The following is a 27,272-nucleotide window of genomic DNA, read 5'->3' as shown; positions in this document are numbered from 1 at the left end:
TTCCAGTTCTGAGTTGTGTAAAAAGTATAATATAGTCATTGTGAAGTTTAAAGATGACTATTCAAGAAATTCCAAGAGGAGGGAGGTTTATACAATACAATACAAACTGCCAAACTCTGATTTAAGAACGTATTCGCGACCGCTTCAAATCCATGATCCTGGGGATTAAGCAAATTACAATTTAGGTCGCCCAGAACGTACAATACAATACAGGTTTCAAAAGCTTAAATGCAAATTTCCAGGAGGAGTTGGGGGGGGGGGGGGGTGTATTTTGGGAGCTCAAGCCAATGAAACTTACTATCAGAATGGTATGGATATAATGGATATTTTCTAGAACAACTCAGTTTTAAGGATGAAGTATCCACAAAAACTTTCAACACATAATTATTTGTCGATACTGCACACATTTACCTTGTTATTGATAGTACAGATACACTTAAAATTTTCACATCAACCATGGGCTCCTGCATTATTTTAAGTCTGGGTGGGGTGGGGGAATGGGAGAAGTGCACCAGCACCCCCCCCCCCTCTCCCCTTAAAAAAAATTGCCTTTTTTCAGGTCATGATAAACCCGATACCAAAATCCATCCCAGAAACTCACTGCTTACAATATTACAATTTGTTAAATATAACAACAACGGCGAACAATTCTTTGCACCGAAAAGGGGCCGGTTTGGTATGCATACATGAAGCACTGGCCTGGTTATGCGGCGCGAGGGAACGGGATCTAATTAGTGATCCAAGATGGCGGCTGCGGCTACAGCAGGCAGCAGTCGGTTGTGGTCGCAGATTTCACTTTGTCCTAGAGCTAGTTGCACATTTAACAGACACCAGAATATAAAAGCATTTAATATATGTTTGTATCGTCAATATGTTTCACGCGTGGTCCAATCAGCCACTTTTATGATGAAACAACAAGGTAAGCTTTTAAAACTAAATTTGAACTTAGAGGACTTATCATATAACTGTGGTAAGTTTACATCCTTTCTCTGTTTTAGGAAAGAGAAGAAGAACAGGTGATAACCAGAAATCTCACAGACTGAAGCAGCGAATAGCAAAGGTTGGAATTAAATTGTACTACACCTTGATTTAGAAGAGAACCCGCTCCCCCTTCCCCCACTTCGCTGGGAATGCGCCACTGATGCTTGATTACAGATTTCAAACTGTGAGCCCATACATCTGCATACATGTACATCTCAAAATGAAGAAGTGCTAAAAAAAAATCTGGCTGATCCGATTATTGTTCACTCAAATCACAATTATTTTTTTTTATTACGCCTGATACCAGCAGACATACAGTGGCAGTATCGAAAACGAAGACCTCGAAAACGAAGACCTAAGACCTAAGACCCATACGAAAACTAAGACCCAGTCGAAAACTAAGACCCGTACGAAAACTAAGACCCAGTCGAAAACTAAGACCCAGTCGAAAACTAAGACCCGTACGAAAACTAAGACCCGTACGAAAACTAAGACCCAGTCGAAAACTAAGACCCAGTCGAAAACTAAGACCCGTACGAAAACTAAGACCCGTACGAAAACTAAGACCCAGTCGAAAACTAAGACCCAGTCCGAAAACTAAGACCCGTACGAAAACTAAGACCCGTACGAAAACTAAGACCCGTACGAAAACTAAGACCCATACGAAAACTAAGACCCGGCCAAAACCAGCGTTACCAAGAGTTGCGTGACATTCTGTTATTATTATATAATAATAATAACAGAATAATATTGAAGCAGACTGAGCGTACTGAGAACGTACTACTGAAATCGAAAATCAATGAGCGCTTTCCATTTACATGGAATTTTCGGAGAGAATTTTTCGACAAATGGAACGCTACAGTTATTTCAACACGTAAACGGAATGAAAAGATGCTGTTCCTTTTGAAAATTCCATTCTGATAGCACTGCGGGAGCCTAGGTCACACATGACTTGCCAAGGTTTTTAATCTTTTGGTCGGGGAAATGAGACAAGTACAAATATCGAGTGACATTTGTACTCGTTTTGCGCGATGTTTGTACTCTACGAATCAGTGTTGGATAAGAATAACATTGAAGCAGACGAGTACTGAGAACGTATCGATCAAGTTTCATTGAAATCCTACAAATATTTGTCTTTAATTTTGAAGTGAGTACGCCTCGTTACGCGCTACATGAGTAAAATTAAAACATCTTGGCCTACACATAAGAAGCACTAACAAAACCTTTATTTACTAAATTTAGAAAAATCTATCATTCATTATCATTGAAACTGAAACAAACAACTCTAAGTAAAACTAGATAACCTCGCAAACTGACGAGATCTATACACAATGTAGCCCTGTTTGGCAAATATACGACACTATACTGTCGCAATGACTTGTGCAGATCCCAACTGCACAGTACAGTTCAAACAGATGTGTCCAGTTTGTATTCTTACTGGCTGATCCATCCCTTTAATTAATGACATTGCGGTTTCGATCCAAAAAACTGCGAAGAAAATGAAATGTACTCGTTCAATGTCAAATCATATACATGACAGTTCGAGACATTTCGAAACGAATAACGATGGCACACGTTCATGTAAACAACAATATCGACAATGTAAAGGACACTAAAGGTGACGCGTTTCTAGTTTCAAATAAAAGAAAACATCATCTGATAAATCGGTTACGCGTGAAAACGATTTAAAAGGTACTAGTCTTGAATACCTCTCATTTATACTTGGCAAAGAAACAAAAACAAAGCACCAAAAGTTGGAAGACAAAAGGATTGTATAAGCGCTCATCGTTCATACATGGTTCAATTCCTAATGTTACCCACGGGATCATATAAAACACTGAGGTATAATGGGAGCAGGTTTGGCTTCAAACGAGACAGTTAGACATAACTCAGTTAGCGTATTCTTTCCTGAGAAATCCTTTTGAAAGGAACTGCTTAGAGAAGAAATTTGTTTTCCTAAGAATAATTTTGATCACAAAAAGCCGCAAGGGTGTTAATACTGTAAAGTTAAGGAAACGCTAATGTCATGGCCTCTAAAGGCATCATTGGAGAGCATCCCAGCACAATCCCCCCCCCCAATCGGGTAGCGAAGTTTATTGAAGCAAGTATTGTGCGCGTTAAGATTTCGATACGGTGCATTACTGTTGGAGACTTTGGCTGTCTCTTCTGTGACGCAGCAACCGTTTTCGATCAGGTTTTAGTTTTCGATCAAGTCTAGATTTTTGATCAGTAGTACGTTCTCAGTACGCTCAGTCTGCTTCAATATTATTCTGTTATTATTATTATATAATAATAACAGAATGTCACGCAACTCTTGGTAACGCTGGTTTTGGCCGGGTCTTAGTTTTCGTATGGGTCTTAGTTTTCGTACGGGTCTTAGTTTTCGTACGGGTCTTAGTTTTCGACTGGGTCTTAGTTTTCGACTGGGTCTTAGTTTTCGTACGGGTCTTAGTTTTCGACTGGGTCTTAGTTTTCGACTGGGTCTTAGTTTTCGTACGGGTCTTAGTTTTCGTACGGGTCTTAGTTTTCGACTGGGTCTTAGTTTTCGACTGGGTCTTAGTTTTCGTATGGGTCTTAGTTTTCGACTGGGTCTTAGTTTTCGTATGGGTCTTAGTTTTCGACTGGGTCTTAGTTTTCGTATGGGTCTTAGTTTTCGACTGGGTCTTAGGTCTTAGGTCTTCGTTTTCGAGGTCTTCGTTTTCGATACTACCGACATACAGTGGGGGTGAAGTGGAGGAGTTTCTGTACTCGGTGATGGGAGGTGTAAGAAACTCTGGGATATAAATTGGAAAATTTTCAAGCCTTTCTTTCTTTCTTTTATAGCCAAACTAAACTTCTTACGTGTGAATAATTTTACTGAAGGTAAAATTATGAGCCGAGATGAAATTTACTTAGTGCATGTACCATTATTCTACTTGATTTTGAATCAAAACTGACTTGTGAACAATAGATTTTCTCTTGTAATCTACATTTTCTTCTAAGCAATAAATATGTTTTCTTATTTTTGGACACTTTTTTCTAAAGGGCCTTAGCACTATGTACAGTTATCTTTTATTAGTTGGGCCATCCCAATAAAATGTTTCGTTTCCCATCGCCTGACCGACCCATTTTTTTCGAAAAGTAAAAAAAAAATTCCAGATTCACTGGTCAAAGAAGCAAGTACTTCAATTTACAAGCACACGATCTTGTTTTATTAACAACAATTGGTATGATGTGATGTCTTTGTCTTTAATAAAAATCGATACTACGTTATTTAAAGACTGTTAAGAAATAACGAACGAAAAGACCACGTTCTCGATTTGACTTTGTAATCAGGCTTTCTTACTTAGCAGCCCGGCCTTTTCTGGAACCCAGAACCCTTCAAGTGTTCATTCTTTTTTTTTTTTTTGCCCGACCGACCGACTCACCATCACAAGGGACGGGGCGATGGGAAACGAAACATTTTATTGGAATGGCCTTAGAACCAAAAAAAAATACTTATATTCATCAGACTTGTTTTGACCTTTTCACAGAACACCTCTGGAACAATGAGAATGAAGATGGAAGCAATAGATTGGCCATCTGTTTTCTCAGGAGCCCAGTCATATAATCCAGCTGCTATTCCTATTTTCTTTAGGATGGGAAGAGTGAAACACAACAGACCTAATTTTGGACTGCGTCTAAAAGCAGTTGGAAACCTGGACCTCATGAAGGTACAGTACTGCCTTGTGATGTAGGTTAAGGATACATCGGGCAACTTCATCTAGTTACTGAGAGGTGTTGAGGCTTGGTAATGAATATGCTGGATACTGGATTAAGCAGTCTGAGTTTGATACCAGTCAAGACAATACTGTATGTTGTGTTCTTAGGCAAGCCAATATACTCTCACTGTGCCTCTCTTCACCCTGGTGTATAAATGGGTATTGATATTTCTATCCAGAGAAGGGGGGAGTAGAAATACCCTTAGTCACTCCATGTCACTGATACTGTAGATACATGTACTGTAAGTACTGGCCTGATGTAGAGAAAAAAATTGATTTTCACTAAAGCATTTAAATTTGGTAGATTTTCTGATACAAAAATGTATTTTTACATGATGTCTTACAACAATATTTTTATAAATTTGTCAGTGTGGTTACCCTGTGAAAGAGAAAGTTCTATAATGCACTTTGTGCAGGATCTATATAGTCCAAAATACTGCATGTATCTTTTCATCTTATAATTTCCAAAATACCCCGGTAATATAAATTATGGAAATTATTTTTATACTATAAAAATTTTAGTAGCTACAGTAAACACCCGCGTGTAAGAACCTAGTGGTTTAAGAACCTGCTGGCAGAAATTTGCCATTTTAATACCCCAAAATATAAGAACCTGTTTAGCCAAGCAAATTTCAGCAGGTTCTTATATGTGGGTTATAGAAAATTTTTATGAACATTTTTAACAGAACATCCCAAACTGTATTTACAAATAAAGAAAAGACAGATTCACATAGACTGTAATTGTCTTCTTTGGACCTTGCATGAGGCTTGAAGCAATACAGTTTTTAATGTTTTTAATGAAATTATTGTAAAGCGCTTTTGATCAGCACATGTAAAAAGCGCTATATAAATTATTAAATTATTATTATTATTATTACAGTTATGAATAAATTAATGCTGCATAATGAAGGACCAAACCCATTTTTTTTCTTCGCGTACAATCAAAAACTATGGCTCCTCCTTAGAAATTAAGAACCTTATTAAGAACCTACTTAGCCTAAATTACCAATAACTACCCCCAAATACAAGAACCTATTTTGCCAAACTTAGAAAATTGTAGGTTCTTACACGCGGGTGTTTACTGTATTATAAAATATGTACATTATATTTGATTTTTTTTTTCAGATACCAAACTTTTTTCACCTAACTCCTCCTGCTGTTGAAAGACACTGTGCAGCCTTAAAACGTGAGTAACATCTAACAATATAACAGAAGTGAGTGCTGCCTGTGCTGCATAAATGTTTTTATTATGCAAGGTCCATGTATCCCTGGTAATAATGGAAATTGTGTAATATGTAAATTGCTCAGTTTGAAAGTAAACTGAGACTTCATACACAGTGACACATACAGTAGAACAAAATATCACACAAAAAAAACGAAAGTATAAACTTTGTGAAAACGTTCTGTGTACTATTTGAAACCAACTTGACTGAAAAGTTTTGTATTTCCTTGAGGCACCATGTGTGCCTTATTTTCATTACAAAATGTACATTTTCTAAAAATTTATTGTTTCACATACAATTCCTGTGACCTTGATAAATCTTTTTCTCAACTGAATAAGGGTAGATCAGAAATTGTGTGGCATTTTAACTGTTGAAAGAATTTCAACTTATTATTTTTCTTTTTTTTTCATGTAAGCATTATGTACTGAATGGCCAAGCAACCTTGACCTTTCCAGCATGCCGTTACGAATCACATCCAAAAACTACTTATTTGCTGGACCATCACTTTACCATCCTGGATCAAGGATAGTTAAACTTCAGGTACTGTTGAAACACTAATTAAAAATCAAAGATTTAGACATTTATCATTTAACTCACTGTACACTGTTTGAGAACCCTCAAAACGCACTGTATAAACTCCTATACTAGGTTCCTATGCAGACAGTTTCTTGACTCGTGATGCTATCTTTCCAGTCCTTTTTTTGGGAAGCCGGATGGATTGTGTGACAAGCCCAAAGAACAGTGCCCTTCTTATGTAGTTGTCGTAAAGATATGTTATGTTGCTTCAACAACCTCTGTTAGTAAAACCCCACTCAAGCTTAGGAAAATGTCAGAGATGTGATTATGAACAATGAAGAATCTTGTTATCTTAATGATATAACAACCTACAGCTGTATGCCCACAAAGGAGAGAGAAAGGGTCATTCAGTTTAAACTTACATATTTTCTTTTGTTCTTACTTAAAAATAAGGTTTATCTGAAAGATCTGGTATTAGATGATCATGCTAGAAAGAAGTTGATTGAACTTGTGGAGGATCGTTATGATCCAGAGACTGACGAGCTCACCATTGTAGCAGACAGGTACAGTATTTTTATTGTTATCAGATTATTAAAGGCCCTTGCGAGCCTGTGTTCACTGAATTGGCAGTGAATTTTATCCAAGATGGAGATGTGATAATGATAGAGCAGCTTTTTTCAAAGAAGTCGCAACGTGCTTGCGTGGTTTTAATGTTTTTCAAACATTTCAATCTTCCCGTCTGTTCTTCCATCCAATACCATGGCTGTTTGCAGTCTTTTCCTCTATTACATGCATAAGAACCTAGCAACACTGGCATTAAAAAAATAGTGAGAATTTTTTTTTAGCATTTTAACATCCCTTGAATTTTAAGCTTATTTCTGCGTTTTTCATTACCGGCTTCCTCTAATGTACACTAAGGGTGCTTACTACCAGTCAAAACTGGAGGAATTTCAATATTAATCAGAACATGTTCGGCTAGATCATTCAATTGCTAAATTGTATTCACAGTTATTGTGATGGAATTTTCATCGGCTTTAACTCCCCATCCTGATTACTGGAAAGCACCCTAAGTTAATCACTTGACCCAAAATCCCCAAGCTTGCTTGCTCAGTTGAAGCGAAGGGCTAACTTTTGAAACAGTAAGGTTTTTAGTGTTTCACTTGCCTGCCAATGTACTGAAGCATTCATTTTCATTAGAAACCAATCTTTTTATTATCAAAGGGTGACAAGCCAGGCAGTTCTCCATCACAGTAATGTCTGCATAACCTTGTTTGTCTTTTCAGGTGCCCAACAAGAAAACAAAATCGAGATTACGCCATGTATTTGTTCACGGTGCTTTATCATGAGTCGTGGGTAAGTTGAATCTCGTTTTGTTGTGATGGCTAGAATTCATTATTATCCCTACGAGAAACCGATTCTGAAAGTTAATACTCCCTCTCCCCCTCCCCTCCCCCCTGAAATAAACTATAATCTTTCGTTGATTGCCTCAACAGTTTTGGCCGGGTTTGTAGCTTGTTTGAATAGATTGATTTGAATTTAACGTGGATTAACTACAACAATGTTTGAAACAAAATTGTGAAATGCACTTTTGGGTAGTGCGATGACTGTTCATTAGAATGTACTCCTGGATCTCCCATCGACTTAGAGCAGTCTCTATTCTTTGTTAGTCTAGACGCCCCACTCGCCATTTGAAAAACAAGAGGGGCTGCTCGATGACAACCTCGTTTCCAGGGTCTTGCTCTCCCCGCCCCCCAGAGCTCTGGTGGGCGGGGAGAGAGAGATTCTGTGAACGAGGTTGGCTCGTAATCGATATTTACCATAACATTACAATTGACAAAAAATTGCGTTTTATTTTACCAGAAAACCGAACCTTGGGAAACTGAAGTGAGTAATGAAGAGGAGGATAGTGACGAAGAAGAGGACAAAATACCAGAAAAGAGGCAGAAACAGAGAAAACAATTAAAACTGCGCGATGGAGTGCTATACAGGGTGAACCAGTACGGAAAATATTTTAAAATGTTTATTAACGTCAAGGATTAAAAAACTGAAAGATCGAACAGGAATGGAGGTATAAATTTCAAGTCAGTTTACAGCGCTGGAGTTGCAACATATTTTGGACATTTACAACGAAATCTATTACTTTCGTTGTTGTTCGTCCGCTTGGGTTGTCACGCATTGCTTGTCACGCAACGGTTCTTCCACTGGAAAAGAATTTCTTGTCACCAGATAAGAAAACGTCTGCAATGGTCAGAGTGTGGGAAAGTCAAGGAAATTGTTCACTTTATGATGGAAGACTAGCAGCTGGAGCCAAAACCATTTGAGAACTGAGAATAAAGCGAAAAATCATAGAATCATACATTTTAGACTGCTAAAAGTCCCAAGTTGCCATTCTGAATCGTCGAGCAAGTTAAAAATTGAGAGTAAAATTGAAATAACAGTAACATGTTTGCTTAAGGCTATGAGGCTGAATGTTTAAAAACTGGGACTGCCAGCAGCCTACAGACGATGGCGCATGTGCAGCTCACTGCTTGCATCTGATCTAAGCGCTACTGTGATTAGCAGAATATGTCGCACGTATTTGTACCAATCACAAAGCGTCATTAAAGTTTGATCCGTACAAAATTATCTATAGGCTAGTTACGCCCCTGTACATGACTGCCAGTTTCTCTTGTCAAGAAACCACTCGATCTCTTTCCCCATATTGAGCGTTTTCACTTACACTGTACAGAGGAATGGCTTGGTACACCAATATGGCCGCCGTTCCTTTGTTTTGACGTCACATTGAAAACGCTCTTTTACACCTGTCTTCTTGTAACAGCTGTTTTCAACGTTACTTTGTTTAATAGTTGCTCCGTTCCCAGTCAACCTGTCGAAAAATATATAGGCCATTTCAAAGTCGCGTTTGTCCCCTTTTTAAAACGAGTCCTTGTGCATAGTAAGTTGTATTCTCAAATTGATTCCCATGCAGATCAAACACGTTTTCATTTGCATGTTTTATCACCGGCCGTGATTTTTTTTTTTTTTTTTTTTTTTGAAAAAGGCAAAAAGCAACTTTGAAATGGCATGTTAAGCTGAACGGGACGCGAGAAAAGATGAGAAGGAGGAGAAATGCGGGAATTTCCTACCAGTTTATTATTTCACACTCCTGGTTCACACTCGTTCTCAGCTCTAAGGGCCTGTTTACAAGCAGGTAGGGTAACCCTAGTGCTAGGGTTACCCTAGCGCTCCCACATTTCTTCTTTTTTTCATCGACGTGTTTACAAGGCAGCTAGGGTTACCCTAGCGCCTTGTAAACGCTCTGCTAGAGATAACTCGCCTACCCGGGACAACTATATTTTGGCTCCAAGAAGCTAAATATGTTTAAAAATACCGACAAAAACAGGGAATTGTGATCAAGAAACATCGTGTTCATTCACAATTTGTCGTATTTTTGCACTGGAATGGAATTATTTTCAAATAACAGCTTATTACGACAAAATTTTACAAGGTTAACTGAAGCATAACCGATGTAAGTTGACCCGGGTAGTAGGGTTACCCTACCTGCGAATTTTTGCTTGTAAACCCGGGCTATCTTCTAATCCTCTTGCTAGGGTAACCCTAGCACTAGGGTTACCCTACCTGCTTGTAAACAGGCCCTTTTAGATGAGGGATGATCCTAGCACTAGGATCATCCTAGCACTAGGATCATCCTAGCGCTAGGGCTAGATGCAACCCTTCACATGTAAACTGAAAGCTGAAAACATATGGCGCTCGGATGATCCTAGTACTAGGATGATCCTATCACTAGGATCATTTTATTTTACATGAAAGGAGGATGATCCTAGTGCTATTAGTCGCGCGGAGGGAGCAGACTTAGTGCAATTCTGCGAGTCTTGTGAGTTAAAAAAGTCGTAAAAATGATAAAATAAACTACAAAATCAACGAAAGAAGTGTGTATGTATTGATTTTTTTGTCGGGTATCATCAGGCAAGAATGCAAGGAATTGACCAGAGCTTTACTTCTTGAGTGTTCTTGTCACTTTGTAAGTGCCTTAATGGTTATGTATATGTTTTACAACGAAGAAGCACTTTTCGGGGGGAAATTCGCTTTATTTTGCGTGTTAACGAATTTGAACAGGACATTACAGGACCCTTGCCCTTTTGATTCGGAAAAAAACACTTAAACACGTCAATAATGATAAAATCGACGCAGGCTCACCGACAAATGAGTCATCACTGATGCTTATCAATTTGTCATTTTCAATTTAACTAGATCTGGGAAAACCTAGTCCAGTCCCTGACCGCTTCCTACCCACGCCCTACGTAGCCGACTTGGGAAAACCCAGCACCTTTATTCAGGGTAGCCAAAGGAGGGGGGTGGGGGTAGCAAAAGCATGGTCGATACCCGCGAGCTCTAAAATTGTCGTCATGGAGCCTGAAGCTTTGATTTGTGGATAACTTTATTTAAACACGGTAAAAAAATGTTACTTGGAGCCCCAATATTAGTTTGCTGCAGGACGTGGAGCCCAAAAAACTTTTGTCACAGTGCCTGGCTGGGACTCTGGTTTTTCGCTTTTTTGAGGGGGCGTGTGAAAGCCCTGGAATCCGTTTTTTGGGCCTTGGGAGCCCTTAACCCGTTGGGACCTGCGACCCTCATCCAAAGGTGTTTTATAGGAGCATGGTTCTGCGGTGATTCGGGCAGACGTATGACTGGGACTTGAGTTCCACCTAATAAGGGGTCTTGATGGTCATCTCTGCATAAAAATACTCATGCCTAGATGATAAAAGCTGGTGACTTTTAAGCTCCCACAAGAGAGGATGAGGGTCCCCTCATCCTCTCTTGGCTCCCAAAGTAGCCTGTTCCAGGCGTTCGGTTAGTTGGGAAGCGGCGCGAGGAGCGGCGAGCGAAAAAATGGGGAGGGGACTAAGGCGAGGGGGCGAGAGAACGCCTGTGAGCATTTTTAACAAAAGCTAGTTCCGGTATACCAGATTCTGGTATACCCTCTGATTGGTCAATTTTGACACCTTTTGTCAACACTCAAGCGTCCTTCATCTTGAAGTGAAATGAGATATGGCTGCGGCGAGTGACGGTCACGCAGAGTTCAACTCAGCAGTAAACAACGCACTGAAGGATTTTCTGGTTGAAAGTCTTCGCAAAGAACAGGAAGACTGTTTAATTTGGTCTATGAAGGAGAAGTTTTTCGGTATACTTCCAACCGGTTTTGGAAAGAGTCTGATATTTCAACTGTTTCCGCGTGTTATGTCGACGCTAAATCAAAATGACACAGTTTCAACGATAATTGCTTTTCAGTAAATACAATAACCAAAGCTTCGCTAAAATAAATATACATGCGATAAAGCACTTTCTAGTTTTAAAATAAATATTAAAACAACACGTTACAAGTGAAGTCGAATGCGGTCCGTCAAAAAGATAAATTTGTAAATGCTTGTATTATTGACAAATTGCTATTTATTCCTCGAAACTCTCAGCCAGGAATTCAAACAGGCTTTAGCCAGCAGACAATCAAAACAACATAAGCTAAAACATTCAGAAACTGAAAAGCGTAAAACAGCAACGAGAAAATCCGGTCTTGCTTTGTTCCGCGTTGCGCAATATTTTCATTCACTTTACATGAAGTATTGATCGAATAGCGATCCGCACGTGCCAAACAAAATTCTAAAATGGAGGTTCTTCCAGCAGAGCTTCATCAACACGTTGATGCCATCGACATCGAAGAAGGTTTCTGTTTAGCTTTTACTCGACATCGTGTTCACCATATTGTGATCTCGTCCCCCTAACACATCTTATTTTGTCCACAGACGGCACATTAGCGGTGGCATCGTCCGCTCTGACCGGCCGAACATGGAACGGTTCGTTGTGGTTGTTCAAAGATCCTGCGAAGGCTCCCGATGTTCATTACTGCAGTGCTGGCTGTAATACTGAATCAGGGACAACGGATATCAAATGGATCGATTCGAGAAGACTAGTTCTAGGATCTGACTCGGGGACTGTGGATATATGGTGTTTGAGTGGAAGCTTTCAAAGTTTAGAAAACATGGCGTCGTTGACAGATCACGATAACACAGTTTCGTCTGTGAGTGTGGATTGCATCAAAAGTAAAATTGTTAGTGGGAGCTGGGATAGAAGGTAAGGCCAAGATATTTTTCGCTTAAATTTTCCCTCCTGTTATCAGACCCCAGGTAGTACAGATGTAGGATATATAAAAAGCTGTCATTTGAAATATAAGTTAAGCTTAAGCTTAAGCTTACAGAGAATGAAAGCTAAACCGATTATACAAATTATTTTCATTTTTTTTAATTTCCCACTTTTTAAATCCTTGTTAATAAGATTAAATCTCCAATATTTTGAAAAAATGTAACATGCACGTTATTATAATCAGTGTATTAAATAAGAGCATAAATATTAATTATGGCAAGCTTTCATGCAATAGCTACATTCAAAAAATTTCAAATTCCCCTGGGGTTGCCCCCCCCCCCATCCTGGGGCAAACCATTGATAGCATACTATTCGCGACAGTCCCTTTCACACTCGCTAATAAGAGATAGAGATATGCGACCGCGCTTTGGTAAGTTGGAAGCGGAAATGGAAAGGGTGAGGGAGGGTGGGAAAAGAAAAAGCACGGTAGCATAGAGAGGCAAGCGCGAAAGGAATAAACAACAGGCCTTGGCCACAACAGCCCGGATTCTTACGCGAACTGGGCCGAAATGAGATGCAGGGCTCTTATTTATACTCGCTCTTGTAAGGGACTGGCGCGAATAGCATACTATTCGCGACAGTCCCTTTCACGCTCGCTAATAAGAGATGGAGATATGCTCCCGCGCTCAGAAGTCTGCGCATTACATGGCCCAAAACCAGATGACCCAAGACATCGCCAATACTCAAACCCAAAGACCCAAAACTCAAACCAGAAAAATCCTTCCCAGCAACCCATAACTGAAGACGAAAGGCTAGCAAGACACTAACCAATCTAGCTGACAAGGTCTAAACTAGGTTCCAGGGGCTAAAGTTCGCTATCCACGGCCTAAGGCTGAGCACTTTTTCACACAAACAAAGCATACAACAACTGAGGCTAGACTGCCTTCCCTTGGGTGGCAGAACTTGAAGTACTGAAAATCCAGGATAAATAAGATGGCACAGGACAAAAAGATCTGGCGCTGGAAATACACGAGAGAACCCACCCAAGGGATGGCAGCCTGAGCGTCAGTAATCCGACTAGGGCATTAGACACCCTTTCAAGCTACCATGGGAAGAAAAGGAAAGAAAAACGGCCCCGGGACAGGACGCGCAGTTATCTAAGCAAAAGTTCGCTATCCCCGGCCTAAAGCCGAGCACTTTTCCACAAAGACAAATCATAAAGCAACTGATGACAGACTGCCTTCCCTTGGGCGGCAGAACTAGAGATACAGAAAATCCAGGATAAATGTACATGGCATAGGACAAAAATATTTGGCGCTGGAATGCACGAGAGAACCCACCCAAGGGATGGCAGCCTGAGCGTCAGTAATCCGACTAGGGCATTAGACACCCTTTCAGGCTACCATGGGAAGAAAAGGAAAAGAAAAATGGCCCGGGACAATAGGGCAGTAAAATCGAAACGTGTAAAAACAGTGAACTTTGCTGTCAAGAAAACCCAAACAGATATGCCAGAGCAAAACATGTTAAACAATACGGTGGCAAAAAGAAAACCAGTGTACGGAAGCTAAAGGAGTGGAAAGCACTATGCAAACCCGAAGTTTGCACGGCAAAGTACGCAACAAAAAACCTCACAGATACAAGTACAAATAAAGCATAAAAGCGTACAATTCCACAGGGGCCAAGGAAAGCACAGCACAAACCCGGTGTTTGCGAGGCGAAGCACGCTGGCTAAACAAATTAAAGGCGTGCAAAGGAAAGCACTGCACAAACCCGATGTTTGTGAGGCAAAGCACACTAACATAACAAATATTCGTGTGCAGAAGGAAAGCACTGCACAAACCCGATGTTTGCGAGGCAAAGCACACTAACATAACAAATATTCGTGTGCAAAAGGAAAGCACTGCACAAACCCGATGTTTGCGAGGCGAAGCACACCAACATAACAGATAAACGTGTGCAAAAACGAAGGAAGGCACTGCACAAACCCGATGTTTGCGAGGCGAAGCACACTAACAACAATAAACGTGTGCAAACGGAAAGCACTGCACAAATCCGATGTTTGCGAGGCGAAGCACACTAACATAAAATAAACGTGTGCAAACGGAAAGCACTACACAAACCCGATGTTTGTGAGGCGAAGCACACCAACATAACAAATATTCGTGTGCAAAAGGAAAGCACTACACAAACCCGATGTTTGTGAGGCGAAGCACACTAACATAACAAAATAAACGTGTGCCAACGGAAAGCACTGCACAAACCCGATGTTTGCGAGGCGAAGCACACTGACATAACAAATAAACTGAATAAACGTGTGCAAAATGTGTTGAAAGCCGACCGACGGGAAAAGCAATGGCAAAATAAATGGCATGGGAAATTATTTCTGGGAAAGTTTCCAGAAAATCCAGAGAACTGTTGAATTTCATCCTGGAAATTCTGTGAGCAAAATTGAATGTTTTAAACCTCTGCAATATCAGGGCAACAAAATCGCCCCTAGTTTACACTTGCGATTTTCACTGTGAGCTCAAGTGCGATAAAAGTTGCATTTAAGGGCCTGATTACATGAGCCGGGTTGGCTCGGTTTGCCCAGATCTCGGCAAGTCTGTTAAACGCAACAAAAATCAACTTCGTGATTACATGACAACCGGGTCAGCCCGGTTAGCCGAAATTCCAGTATCGCTATGTCGGGATCCCGGCTAACCGGGCTGAAAATTTCCCATGTAATTGCGTTCACCGGGCCAGCCCGGCTAAACAGGCCAGCATTAAATTTCTCTTCAGAGCACAATATTTGACGAAAAAATCAATGTTCCTCCTAAATAGGATGTAGAGGTAAAGTAACCCATCCAGCTGCATAAGTGCAAAAAATTAACCACCAAATTGCTGGAAAAAGGTGATCAAGATCATTCGTGTTATGATCATTCTTGCTACAACCGGACTGAAAGTCATCTCGGTAAAACGGGCCAGCCCCGCTAACCAGGCCAGCCCGGCTCATGTAATCAGGCCTTTAATGCGCGGCAAAGATAATTTGCATCACAAAAAACGCCTGTGTAAACGAGCCTAAAGGTTGGTCTCTTTTTCAGAAAAATATCCATTCTGATGAAGTCAACCAGAAAATACTGTTCCATTTGCCGCAGGAAGGTTTTCAAAATTCAAAGCAGAATTTTTGGGTCATGACAAATGAAAAGTGTCCATCATGTTAGGATGTGCTGCAGCCAACATATTTCCTTGTTCTTTAATCCCATGTATTCTTTGTTGTGAGAACTAGTTTTTATACAGTACAAGCGTTAACATTAGGGTTAAGCCTTTTCTACCGATGTCAGAAGTTGGCCGTTCTCTGAAGATTGTTTGCAGCTAGTTAGTTTCATGCATCTTTAATTTATTGAATTGTCACAGGTTCATGATATGTTGCTCGATAAATTTCATCTTGGTTAGGATTGACAATAGTTTGACTGCAGTCATACAAGTTGTAGGTGTACTGTTTTCTGCCTTTTATAGAGAAAGGATAGAAATTGGAGTCCTGTCAGTAAGGCCCAGGGGTGGCATAAATGTTAACTGTTTTTAATCTGATAACTATGGCTTATTGGCAACTCCCCTCAGCAAAGTTATGTACATGTAAAAAATGTTTTGTATCATTTTATTTCAGTATCAAAGTATGGGATCTAGAGCGTGAAAAGTGTATAAAAACTTACAAAGGTACATGTGTTTGACTTTATTTAACAGTACTGGTAGTTATTATTGTAGAGGTTTGTTTACAGTATTGCCTTGCCTTCTGTATGTAGACTCTTGAACAAATGTGTCTCTTATGGTGTAAATTTGTCTCTGGTTTGAAACTACAGGTTTGGTTTTTAGTTTCTTTTGTTTCACATTAAAAAAAGATAAAATCATTGACAATCTTTTTGAAAAATTCAAGCCAAAAACATACATGTACCTATTAATAAATACTGATTCATTCACATACAGAAGATCCATTTGTATAATGTTATAAAAAATCTAACTTAAATATAGATGTACTCTCTGGCAAATATAGCCTGGAAAGTTACTCAAGTTAACAAATTATGTAAGTTTAAAAATATAACGAGTAACCAGGGTAAGACATTTGGTAAAAATTGAAAAGTGATCTCTGGTTAAAAATTTGTTTAAAACAAGCTTTCGACTACCAGTCTGCAGTCTGTAAATGTGTTGGCCTAAGGGAAGTGTTCATAACTAGCAGAGCTTTGACTCTACTGAAATCATGTTATATCCATCATAAAATTAACTTTGCTTCTTTCAGGTCACAGAGACATGGTTTGGAGTGCTGTCTACAGTAGAACAGAACATGATCTCTTTGTTTCAGTATCACAGGTTTGTATATAAAATAAATGTCTTTTAATTTCAGTTTCAAGGTTTGAATGCTGTCTACAGCAGAACTGAGCACAATCTCTTTGTTTTAGTATCATAGGTTTGTGTTACAAATAAAGTGAAGTGTTCCTGACCAAAAGTGTGGTTTACACTTTGTGTAACACTTTGTGAAGGCCACATGAAAATGAATGTCTTTCAGTTTCAGTTTCCACAAGGTCCTCATGCTGTAGTTTTTGACATTGGTTGAATGTGTGAACTTGTGCACATGAGGTCCATAATGTAAAAAAGTGAATTAGCCACACCATTGTCATCTATAAATTGTCAAATTATTCTATTTTGCTTTGATGATACAAAAAGCTTCACAGCTCTATTTTCATGCTCTTTAAGTCATATTGCTCTCTTTACTTATTTTAGGATGGCAGGGTTATTCTGTGGGATGCTAGAACACCCAAAGCTGCATCTAAATTAACAGGTCAGTTCTGTGCAGTGCATCATAATTCCCCACTTATAACTGAAGGTAAAGTGTAACAAGGTTTTCTTGGCATGCCAGATCCATTGTATTTTATACCCTGTTACAGGCAGCATCAATATATTTACATGTACCTTCTCCCCCCCCCCCCCCCCCCACCCTTTACTTAGGAAATTTCAAAATGATCTCTCCTCCCATGACCTTTAGATGTTATCATTGTTTAATCCCAACCATTTCCATTTTTTTCTTCCTTTGGAATTTCTTGCAAATTTTCTTCCGAATTCCACTCTAAAGAACCCTCCTTGCCCTTGGAATTCCAAGATGCCAACTGTGGATATTTTCTGGATATAATTCAGTATATAATGGACACTGTAAACCAGTTCCCACTGACTGCCACTGTCTTGTTGAAATGAACAGCCCAAAAGAACTGATTGAAATATTACATGGAGTGACTGGATTATATCTAATAAAATATCCGTTATCTTTTTTAATAAAGATTCCTCTCAGTATGACAGCATTCCACGCTGTGTAGACTGGAGTCCATTAGACAATCATTTACTCGCTGTTGGTAAGTACAGCTTTTCATTATTAATAATATTATTAATAATTGTCCAAATAATATAATGAAGAAACTTAGTGATCAGCTATGAGCTGAGGCCCCTAGCTTACCAAATTAAAAAGTGTTGAAAAGTGTAGTTAAAATCAAAGTTGAAATGTTAAACACATAATAAAGAAAAAGTTACATTTCACATGTGATGTTCGCACAATTTTACCTTGTAATTTCGTGTTATCTGATTGTGCATGTTGGTATTTTGTGACTTTGCTTGTCTTTTGTACTCTTTTAACTTTATAACTAGACATGCTTATATTTTGATCACTTTGTAACTGTTATAGGTTATGAAGATGGGTCTGTTTGCCTTTGTAACATCCAAGACCCCAAACAACCTGTTCTTTCTTACTGCCCTCATGAAAGGGCTGTAAACAAATTGGCTTTCTCTCCTAGAAGGTAAGTAAATAGCAAAAAAAAAGCTTCTGCAGAGTTTAGGACTGATTGCCTGGCCAAATGGTTGACAGACTGACTGACTGACTTACCAACCTACCGGCCGACTGACCGACTGACCGTCCGACGACCGACTGACTGATTGGTTGATTGAAGAGAAAAATTTCAAGATAGCATAATTGTATAGCCATTGTAGGAGTATGCATCTTAATTTCTCTTCAAAGTGTTGATGCTCAGTCAAACAAATGGTACATTTTGAAAAATTTGAATATTTTTATTCTGATGTTCCCTGTCATTGCACATAAGAAATGAGAATGTGGCAGAGCAAGGAGAATTTTTATGTCAAAGTCACACCAACAGTCTGCGTTGAGAAATTCTTTGTGAGTCACATAAATGTTGCTCATAGTTTGTCTTAAAAATAATGCCAATTAATTTGGTTGGCTTTCCAGTACACATAACTTTGCTTTGACCAAAAGCCTTAACTTATGCATAGAAAACCGGGACATTTTATTACAAAGTATTGAAAAAAAAAACAACAGATAAACGTGGTGAGGGTACCCACTGAGATTTGTTGTCACCTTCAAAGTCAGTTTTGTACCTTTGGACATTCTATGTTCTTGTTACCTTTCAGTCCTGAGTGGCTTGCATCAGTTTCAGATGATATGTGGGTTCATGTACAAGATTGTCTCAACGATACAACAGTGTAAGTAAACCCTTTTCAGAGTAAATCAATGTTGTTTAAATAAGGGCTTTTAACTCGACCACAAGAAGTTAGGCCATTGGTGGATGTGAGTTGGCAGCCTGGCTGCTTTAGCTGTTTATACTCATAATCTTGTACTGTGAGATTTTTGAGTGGGTACATAGTATTGTTGTATACTAAACAAATCGACCACATTTTTTCATTTTTATTACTTGAAAAAAGTAATAAAGGTTTTAAAAAAGGAGCGTGATACACGCGCGAGTGGTGAAGCCGCGAGAACGGATCGTCGCGCGTGTATTCCCAAACGTGAGCCTGCTTATAGGCTACTTGTTTTTCAAGTTAGACCTTATCACTTTTTCCAAGGGTAAGAGTCCAAAAATAAAGGTCGATAAAGATTTTTTTTTGTGGAAACATGGCATACAATGTGGAAATCTTACAGCAGTAAAGTTAGCAATATAACAGACCTGTAAAGTGTGCGTGTGATTTTTGCAGTTCCAGAACCCTTACTCATGCATGTGCTTTTCTTTTCTCTTAGTCTTAGAAGCGATGAGCACACGGAAGTCGTGCGGGGCCTGGCGTGGAGTCCTGTGGACGACACTCTGTATACCAGCGGTTGGGACCAGCAGATATTCAGTCATGTGTTTGACAGTGGTGAGCCTTCGGACCTTAACGTGGAAACCAGCAAATCACAAGCCACATCGATCTCAATGGACATGGATGCGGTGAATCAGGCGCACTTCAATGGAGATGTGAATGGAATGTCACAAGATGACGAGAACGTCGACGAAACTATGGAAGTTGAAGGGTCAGGGCAGATTCAAAAGACTGTATCTTCTAGCGCGGATGCGGATAATCCAGTTGACACTGCTAGCTAGCACGCGTTTTGATGTAAATATTACTGCTATTTGGACAACGTGAAAACTTTACCAAAAGGAATGAAAAGAGGAAAAATTTGACGGCTAATTAGCGCTGTTATTCTAATGAAACAAAGCCTTTCAGAGTGACCGGTCGTACCAGAGTTTCATGATGTGTTTCTCTGAAGAAGATAAAGTGATTTCGTTGAAAACTGTCTTAAAAGCGATTATTTTTTGTTTTTGCAACACTGACCGGCAGAGTTGCGTTGAAAACGCGTTAGTACCTCTGGCAGCCGCCGTTTTGAACAGGGGTCGAGGCTGCTTGTTCTCCCCCAACTGGGAAACGAGATAACAACTCACTGGAAGTGCAAAGATGCTTATTTTCCAAATGCTGGCTTCCTTTGCGAGTTTACTCACGGTTAAATATCAGTTATTATAAATAAAGGAAAGCCCTATGGACCCTGGTTAATGCCTTTATTCTTGTTCAAGCGCCCGTTATTAAAAAAGAAAAAAATCAGTTGATATGGTGGTTTCTTGTTCATTGCCTAAGCACCCCCAAATCAAACGCCTTTGGGGGCTTCAAAGCTTATGGACTTAATGTCGACACCGTTACTCCGAGAGACAAAATGTCCTACTTAGGGCCTGATAACATGGCGAATTTCAGTCCGGGCTGGAATTTTGTTGGGTTGACATGGCGAATTTTAGTATATATGTTGTGAAGGCCGCGAACGTTGCCAGGAGAGCTAGCGCCACTTCTCTCTTCAGCAAGAGACGAATACTGACAATAAAAAGACGCTTTTTTCAACTACTGTAAAAGATTAAATTCTTTGTTGCGTCCAAATTATAAAAAAGCGCCGCCCTCGAATAAGCGCTGCACTTGAGGCGCGAAAAATTTAATAAGCGCCGCGGTGCTTATTCGAGTACACACGGTATGCATTCTTGTCCCCATAGCCTTTTCGTTTCTCTTAGCCGGCTGGGCCTTGGCACGTGAAAACGGAGGGCTCTGGGGACACAGGTTTTCCAGTCCTAGATTCTAGGACTTCCGGTCTTCAAATATGCAGTCATGACGTTTCAAAAGAATGTATGAGAGAGTCGTTACGTTTTCGACTTCGTTTTAGGAGTTCTTTGTTCCAAACAACCAATCAAAAAATTCGAATTAATTTAAAAAACCTATGTCCCCAGAGCCATTCGTTTTCTCGTGCCAAGCCGGCTAAGAGAAACAAAAGGGCTATGAGGACGAGAATGATACGGTATGACGAAAATGTACCCCGCGAGATCTGCCTTCCCAGACCGCGCTCGGTTCGCTCCGCAACCTCCCACACAGAGTCTTTGTTCCCAGTGACCAGAGGACGGTGAACAAGCGACCCTGGTAAGTTCTGAAAAGATATCGGACTCCCTGTTTCACTTTCGGCCATTTTTAAAATTGCTCTGAATCCTGGGGCCCGTTTCTCGAAGGTCCCGAAAAGTTTTCGCACTCGGAAAGCCATAGCAAAATCTCAAACCTTATGATTACAGAGCTGACTTTTATTCACATTAAGTTAAATAATAACAGACGTTCTTTCATACAAGTTTCAGGCCCATACACTTCTCGGTTTTAGAAGTACATTTAACTAAAGATGGCTTTACAAGCCCGAAAAGTTTCAGGGTCGCTCCTTTCGTCAAGCTTGCACAGTAAAAAGAAACACTCGAGGAACGAGATTACTCGCTCCGCTGCCTGAATATTGCTATCTACCAAACCGGGGACCCCTGTTCACAGGCTATCCAGGCATTATAAATTTACCTAAAATCTGCTGTAAAAAACTTGAAAAGTTTTATTACAACTGAAGTAAACAGATTATCTCCCAGTTTATTTGGCAAATCTGCACGTCAAGATATGGTTTGCATCCTGAAATATCACGTTTGTTGTTAAAACAAACTATTTTGACCCCAAAATGTTCGCAGGTCTGTGCGAACACATCCGTTGTGCCTGGGAGGGCCTAGGTGGGGCCTTACGGTTTTACAGTTTAGCGTTAAGAAGCCGGAATTGTTATGTTGACTGTACTGTTACAATGTAAATACTGATTAAAGCAAAAACTGGAACTAAAATAGAAAAGCTAATATTACACATAGGAAAATGATGAAAATTGCCATTAACATACCAAAAATGGTGTCTTCGGTTCTCAGTTTGGTTTCAATATGGCATGGTCGCGCATTTCTTGCTAACTAGGTCCAAAAAGGTTTAAGTTGAGAAACCGAAAACCTGTCTAACTGTTTCCTTCACTGCTTGTCTAACTTCTCTGATTTTCCAGCAGTAAAGAACAGGATTTAATGAAGAATTGACGCAAATTAAAATTGCAGCTATGCTCTCGACCACAAAGAGAAGCGTGTTGTATCCTCGTATGGTAATTATAACCGTCGCTAAAGCAAATGGAAGATAACAGATTGTTAAAATAAGGTGGACCCACGATGCATTGAAAACTGTCTTTTTGTACCGCGCCATGTTTAGTCCGATATTTTGGCTTCCAAGAGCATCTTGTACTTGTGTTTGTTGACGTCGGATGGTGCTAAAGATTCTAGCGTAACAAAAAGTTGAAATTGCGACAAATAACAATATTACTACACCACTCACGATGAAGTACCATTTCGCACTCCAAACGTAGATAATGCCGATCACACTGCCCGTTAGCCAAAAGAGAAAAATGGCCACACGAACTCGCTTGACAGTTACAACTTGTCTATACCGTAGCCTTAAAAACAGAGCGAGAAGTCTGTCCACACCTATGGCGGTCAATGTGAACAAAGATACGCAACACGCAACCAAGTACTTACTAACTAGACAAAGTTCTGCGTTTCCGTTAACAACAGAGAAAAAGAACGTGGCAAGTAGAGGCTGTGAAACAACCCCAACACAAAGATTGGTGATCGTCAGTGAACGAAGCAGCAGTTTTGATGGCGGATGAAGAGATGTATCCTTGTGAAGGGTGGCTAAGATTAAAATGTTCCCAAGAGTAGCGGTAATTGTTAGAAATACGTATACGATAATACTAACTCTGTAAAACTTGAAAAGGTTAATCCTTTCCTGATCATCTTTGCTGGCCCAGTCGTGGTTGCAGAGGATTTTTTCGCCATTGTACGACATCTTTACTCGGTGAGCAATCAAGAAAGTGTAACAGATTTGTAGCGAGCAAGGAGCGATGTAACGGCAGCTGGGTCACTAAATCTGTTATGTTTAATAGCCTTTTTCCGATGAATCGACTTTATTGTAAGTGTACAAAGGTTTTAATTATTTTCTAGCGTACCTTAGGTTGAAGAGGCATTACAAGTGTTTCCTTTAGGTGCGCGTTCATTTTGATTGGCTGAGAAATTGAAAACCCTACACGAGTTGACTGTCAAAAAATTAGCTAAAATTGATTCATTTTGGGAGGCCTTCCTGAAAGAAGGTTTACATTTGTGTGAACAATGTATTTCTTTATTGCCAATGTGATTTGGCAATAAAGAAATCATCTTGAAGATTTGGCTGTCAGTTTGTAATAAGTTTTCTTTGTTTAGATAATTTGTTATGATATAATTTCTGTAAAAATGAAGCCAGACAAAGTAAAAGTAAAGTTAAGTACCGTAAAACAACACTTAGCACTTGCAGTGCAGTTTAAAAAAAAAAAAAACAGTCATCTTTTACTTCCCGTCAGGGAGCAGGGGTGGAAAAGGAGTTATGCGTGACGCGTGATTTGAGCAAAAAAAGCGCGTGGAACGTGAAAACAGCTAAAATCTGTCCGTGAACGGCGAATTTCTTCGTCTACTAGCCGAGTATGACGCCTGCTTATTTTGAGGACCGTGCATGATTCGTGTTTTCAGCTCTTGGCGGGAGTGGGGGCACTCCCATATATGGGATATATAGGTATCCCATACCGATCCTTAAATAGGGTATCATTATTGCCTCTTTTGACATTGTGTTCCCGGTGTGATCCTTAGAAATGGTACCTAATTTGCATCAGCTAAAACTTTTGCAGCTTTTGCAGTGCGTAAGCGTCCAGCTAAACGAAAAAAAAAATGCTCTGTTAAAACTGAACTAATGTTACAACGAAATAAAGTTGACCCGTTCACATCATTTTTAGTTTTACCCTTGAATAGTTTGTCATTTTTTGAGTAAAGGCCTTGAAAAGGGTATCAAGTTTTGCCTTTTTTATTCTTAAATAGGGTCAGGGTTTAAATATCTTCGCGGCACATACGTATCCGAAAGTTACGGGAATACCACCCCCGGGCTCCGGCTAATAACGTTCTTAAAAAACAAAAATGAATAACATACTCGTAGATCATTTTAAGAAGTGAACCAAAATTGACAGAAGATGCGAATCATAAACAGCCAAGGAATAATCTTGTATTGGGGTAAACGTTCTCTTAGCCCGATTTATGTGTTTTCGAGCTTGTCTCACACTGGGAGCGCACCTGGCATGAGAAATCAAGACTTCTACAAGGCTGTTGAAATTCCAGGCCAATTAACTAATCATTTTAAGCTCATTTTATTTTCTTCAGTGATTTATAATATATATGTGTTTCGTGAAATACAGTAGAATCCCGGTATCTCGAACTCTGAAGGGAAACGAAAAACAGTTCGAGTTAGCGGGGTTTCGAGTTATCGGGGTCGATTGAATATTTAATTTGCCAAGTTAATAATTGATAAATTACTGATTATTCAGCACTTCAGTACACAGTACAGTGCAAATTAAACTAATCTCGTCAGAAACTCTAACACGATCATAAATTGTTATGATAAGAGTGGAAAATGATTGTCAAATACGTGATCTGTTCCTTGCTCTAATCAATGGGCAACCGTGGCGAGTTGCAAGAACCGTAATTCGAGTTATCGGGGTAAATTTGACCCAAATTTTAATCAAGGGAAACGAAATTGGTTCGAGTTAGCGGGGTTTTCGAGTTATCCGAGTTCGAGTTAACCGAGTAAAAATAACTGAAAAGTGAGTTCAAATCCAAGGGAAATGGAAGTCAGTTCGAGTAACCGGGGTTCTACTGTACTCTAAAAAATATTTGTGATTTGTGATTTGAAGTAGGGTAAAGAAGGCTCGTGATTGATTGGGATTCCCCCTTTAACCCTCAGTGAGGTAAAACTTTCTCCTTAGGTTATTATACGTCATTTTCATGTGGAATACATAGACATAAAAAAGTTTTCATAATTAAAAAAGTCAATTTTATTATCATCAGATTTAAGAATAGCTGAAAAAGTCGTACACTAGTATTTAGCAAATTTTGACGAAAAACTCACGAAAGTTGAAAAAATTAATCGCCGCAACATTTCGGCTTCTGAGCTTGTTACTTTTTGATATTTAAAGAAAAACTTCAAAATACACAATAAGCGCTGAATTCTTCCCTTTGTTATATTTCTGATTTCATAGCGTTGTTATTCCTTAGAGCTCTTCCGTCATAGATATGAATCTGATCCACTAAAATACATGCTCCTTTTTTAAGTTAAAAGAATAAAAGGTTAATTGTTTTTGGTTATGTTTGAAAATGGTTTTGAAATGTCTTTATTCTTCCAATTTTGAAAGAAGGTAGCCTGATTATGCAATAAATCAGTTCTAACCACATTCATACATGGACACGGTCACATCATTCTCAGGCCATGACAATGATTCCCTGCCAAAGATTCTATTTTTCGTTCGCGAGGAGCGGTGATCGCAATTTAGCTGCATTGCTGCATACACTACAGGAAAACATCCTCTGGCTATCATGGTAAATATTACTGGGTTTATGTTAGCCTGATTTGTTTAAGGGTTGATGCACAGGGCAACGAAAGTCGCAAGCAGTTTATACTTCTACATACACCTATTCCATCGGAAGCTTTTTTCCTCTCTCCCCAAGCCTCTCCCGACTTCGAATCCAAGATGGCGCTCGCCCGATCAAAAATGCGCTCGCTCGCTAAAATACGCCTGCATTGCAGGCTAGGTAGGATATTAAAAACGCCTCCCCTTGATTCAGTGCGTGCTAGCCCATAATTTTCATGCAAATCCCGGGGTGAGCGGCCAGGAGGGTAGGTTGTATTAATAACCTTCAACTGTGTTACACAAACAAGATGGCGAGCAGGTGATCGGTGTCGTTAAAATAAAATGACACAGAATAACATGTTTGAACTGTCTCTATTAGTTATTACATTAATTTAAAAAGCTTTTGGATAGACGTCAGTTCTGAAGGATGTTTTTAAAAGCTGTAATTTCGTGTTGATTCCGTGGAATTATTAGTGCCCGTTCTAGACCAGCAGTAGCCTCTTTTTTTTCTAGCGTTGTAAACTAATAGCTTTCGGTTTACCTCGTGATTCTTATAGGATTATAGTTTCATTTGTTATTATTTAAGACGAACAACTTGTCCATAACTGTAAAACCGTTTCCTTCACTGCTTGACGAACTTCTTTCATCTTCCAACAATAAATAAACGGGTTTAGGGTGGAATTGACGTAAACTAGAGTCACTGTTAAGATTTCGGGCAGAAAAAGAGATTTGCTGAATCCTCTAATAGTTATTAAAACCGTTATCACAATAAAAGGAAGATAACAGGTTACTAACGTGAGGTGAATCCAGAGGGCACTGAAAACTGTCTTTTTGTACCGCGCCATGTTGACCGTGTTCAGCCCAGTATTTTGGCTTCCAAAAGCATCTTGTACTTGTGTTTGTTGTCGTCGGATGGTGCGAAATATTCTTGTGTAAGAATACGTTGAAATTGCGACAAATAACAACACTACTGCACCACTCACGATGAAGAACAAATGCGCGTTCCAAACGGGGATAATTCCGATCGCGGTGCTTATAAGCCAGAAGAGGAACACGGCCACACGAACTCGCTTGACAGTTACAACTTGTCTGTACCGTAGCCTCAATAACAGAGCGAGAAGTCTGTCCACACCTATGGCGGTCAACGTGAACAAAGATACGCCAGGGAAAATGGTATTTACTACATAAACCAAATATTCAAATACTCGGCAGAGATTCCAGTTTTCATTCAGAGTCAAAAGGAGATAAGTGATAAATAGTGGCTTTGAAATGGCACCAACGCAAAGATCGGTGATTGTGAGAGAACGAAGCAGCAGTTTTGATGGCGGATGAAGAGATGTATCCTTGCGAAGGGCGACAAGGATCAAACTGTTCCCAAGAGAAGCTGTTATGGTGGAAAAAAATAATAAAATGATAATAACTCTGTAAAACGTGAGTAGATAAGTGTCTTGCTCATTTTCGCCACTCCAATGTCGGCTGCAAAAGACTTCCCCGCTTAAGTTTGACATAGTTTGCTTGATTACTCTGGCCGTTACTAGGTAATGATATAACCGTTGAGTAAGG

The 27,272-nt window shown here is 39.6% G+C and overlaps 4 protein-coding genes across 4 annotated transcripts; 2 read left to right on the top strand and 2 right to left on the bottom strand.

Annotated features, from left to right (window-relative positions):
* The first annotated feature begins 670 nt into the window (after positions 1–670).
* LOC144644363 (small ribosomal subunit protein mS35-like) lies at positions 671–9,082 on the top strand. The gene is made up of 8 exons (XM_078503833.1): positions 671–919; positions 999–1,060; positions 4,494–4,673; positions 5,847–5,907; positions 6,360–6,484; positions 6,914–7,023; positions 7,744–7,813; positions 8,321–9,082. Exons 1-8 carry the CDS (start codon positions 745–747, stop codon positions 8,498–8,500), a joined length of 963 nt encoding a protein of 320 aa, XP_078359959.1. The 5' UTR covers positions 671–744; the 3' UTR covers positions 8,501–9,082.
* A 3,013-nt stretch (positions 9,083–12,095) lies between these two features.
* On the top strand, positions 12,096–20,478 carry LOC144644362 (methylosome protein WDR77-like). Its single transcript, XM_078503832.1, has 9 exons — positions 12,096–12,178; positions 12,259–12,586; positions 16,239–16,288; positions 16,866–16,936; positions 17,348–17,405; positions 17,899–17,970; positions 18,297–18,408; positions 19,034–19,105; positions 19,638–20,478. Exons 1-9 carry the CDS (start codon positions 12,121–12,123, stop codon positions 19,975–19,977), a joined length of 1,161 nt encoding a protein of 386 aa, XP_078359958.1. The 5' UTR covers positions 12,096–12,120; the 3' UTR covers positions 19,978–20,478.
* A 1,696-nt stretch (positions 20,479–22,174) lies between these two features.
* Positions 22,175–23,074, bottom strand: LOC144642339 (adenosine receptor A3-like). The gene has a single exon (XM_078501304.1). The coding sequence runs from the start codon at positions 23,072–23,074 to the stop codon at positions 22,175–22,177; it is 900 nt and encodes a 299-aa protein (XP_078357430.1).
* Positions 23,075–26,115: 3,041 nt separating this feature from the next.
* Positions 26,116–27,217, bottom strand: LOC144642338 (adenosine receptor A3-like). The gene has a single exon (XM_078501303.1). It carries the CDS (start codon positions 27,215–27,217, stop codon positions 26,291–26,293), a length of 927 nt encoding a protein of 308 aa, XP_078357429.1. The 3' UTR covers positions 26,116–26,290.
* Positions 27,218–27,272: the final 55 nt, after the last annotated feature.

Source organism: Oculina patagonica, chromosome 2 (genome assembly GCF_052425735.1).
Source record: "Oculina patagonica isolate OP01 chromosome 2, crgOcupat, whole genome shotgun sequence".
Classification (NCBI taxonomy): Eukaryota; Metazoa; Cnidaria; class Anthozoa; order Scleractinia; family Oculinidae; genus Oculina; species Oculina patagonica.
Note: the sequence above shows the minus strand (reverse complement) of the source record. Positions and strands in the feature narration are given on the sequence as shown.

What these genes read in the sequence shown, in the direction of transcription:
- LOC144644363 (XM_078503833.1), top strand. Translation starts at nt 745, where the DNA reads ATGGCGGCTGCGGCTACAGCAGGCAGCAGTCGGTTGTGGTCGCAGATT. An exon ending in ACACTGTGCAGCCTTAAAAC is followed by an intron (nt 5,908 to 6,359) that starts GTGAGTAACATC and finishes TTTTCATGTAAG; the next exon opens with CATTATGTACTGAATGGCCA. An exon ending in CAAGGATAGTTAAACTTCAG is followed by an intron (nt 6,485 to 6,913) that starts GTACTGTTGAAA and finishes CTTAAAAATAAG; the next exon opens with GTTTATCTGAAAGATCTGGT.
- LOC144644362 (XM_078503832.1), top strand. Translation starts at nt 12,121, where the DNA reads ATGGAGGTTCTTCCAGCAGAGCTTCATCAACACGTTGATGCCATCGAC. An exon ending in AGTGGGAGCTGGGATAGAAG is followed by an intron (nt 12,587 to 16,238) that starts GTAAGGCCAAGA and finishes ATTTTATTTCAG; the next exon opens with TATCAAAGTATGGGATCTAG. An exon ending in TTGGCTTTCTCTCCTAGAAG is followed by an intron (nt 18,409 to 19,033) that starts GTAAGTAAATAG and finishes GTTACCTTTCAG; the next exon opens with TCCTGAGTGGCTTGCATCAG.
- LOC144642339 (XM_078501304.1), bottom strand. Translation starts at nt 23,074, where the DNA reads ATGTCGTACAATGGCGAAAAAATCCTCTGCAACCACGACTGGGCCAGC.
- LOC144642338 (XM_078501303.1), bottom strand. Translation starts at nt 27,217, where the DNA reads ATGTCAAACTTAAGCGGGGAAGTCTTTTGCAGCCGACATTGGAGTGGC.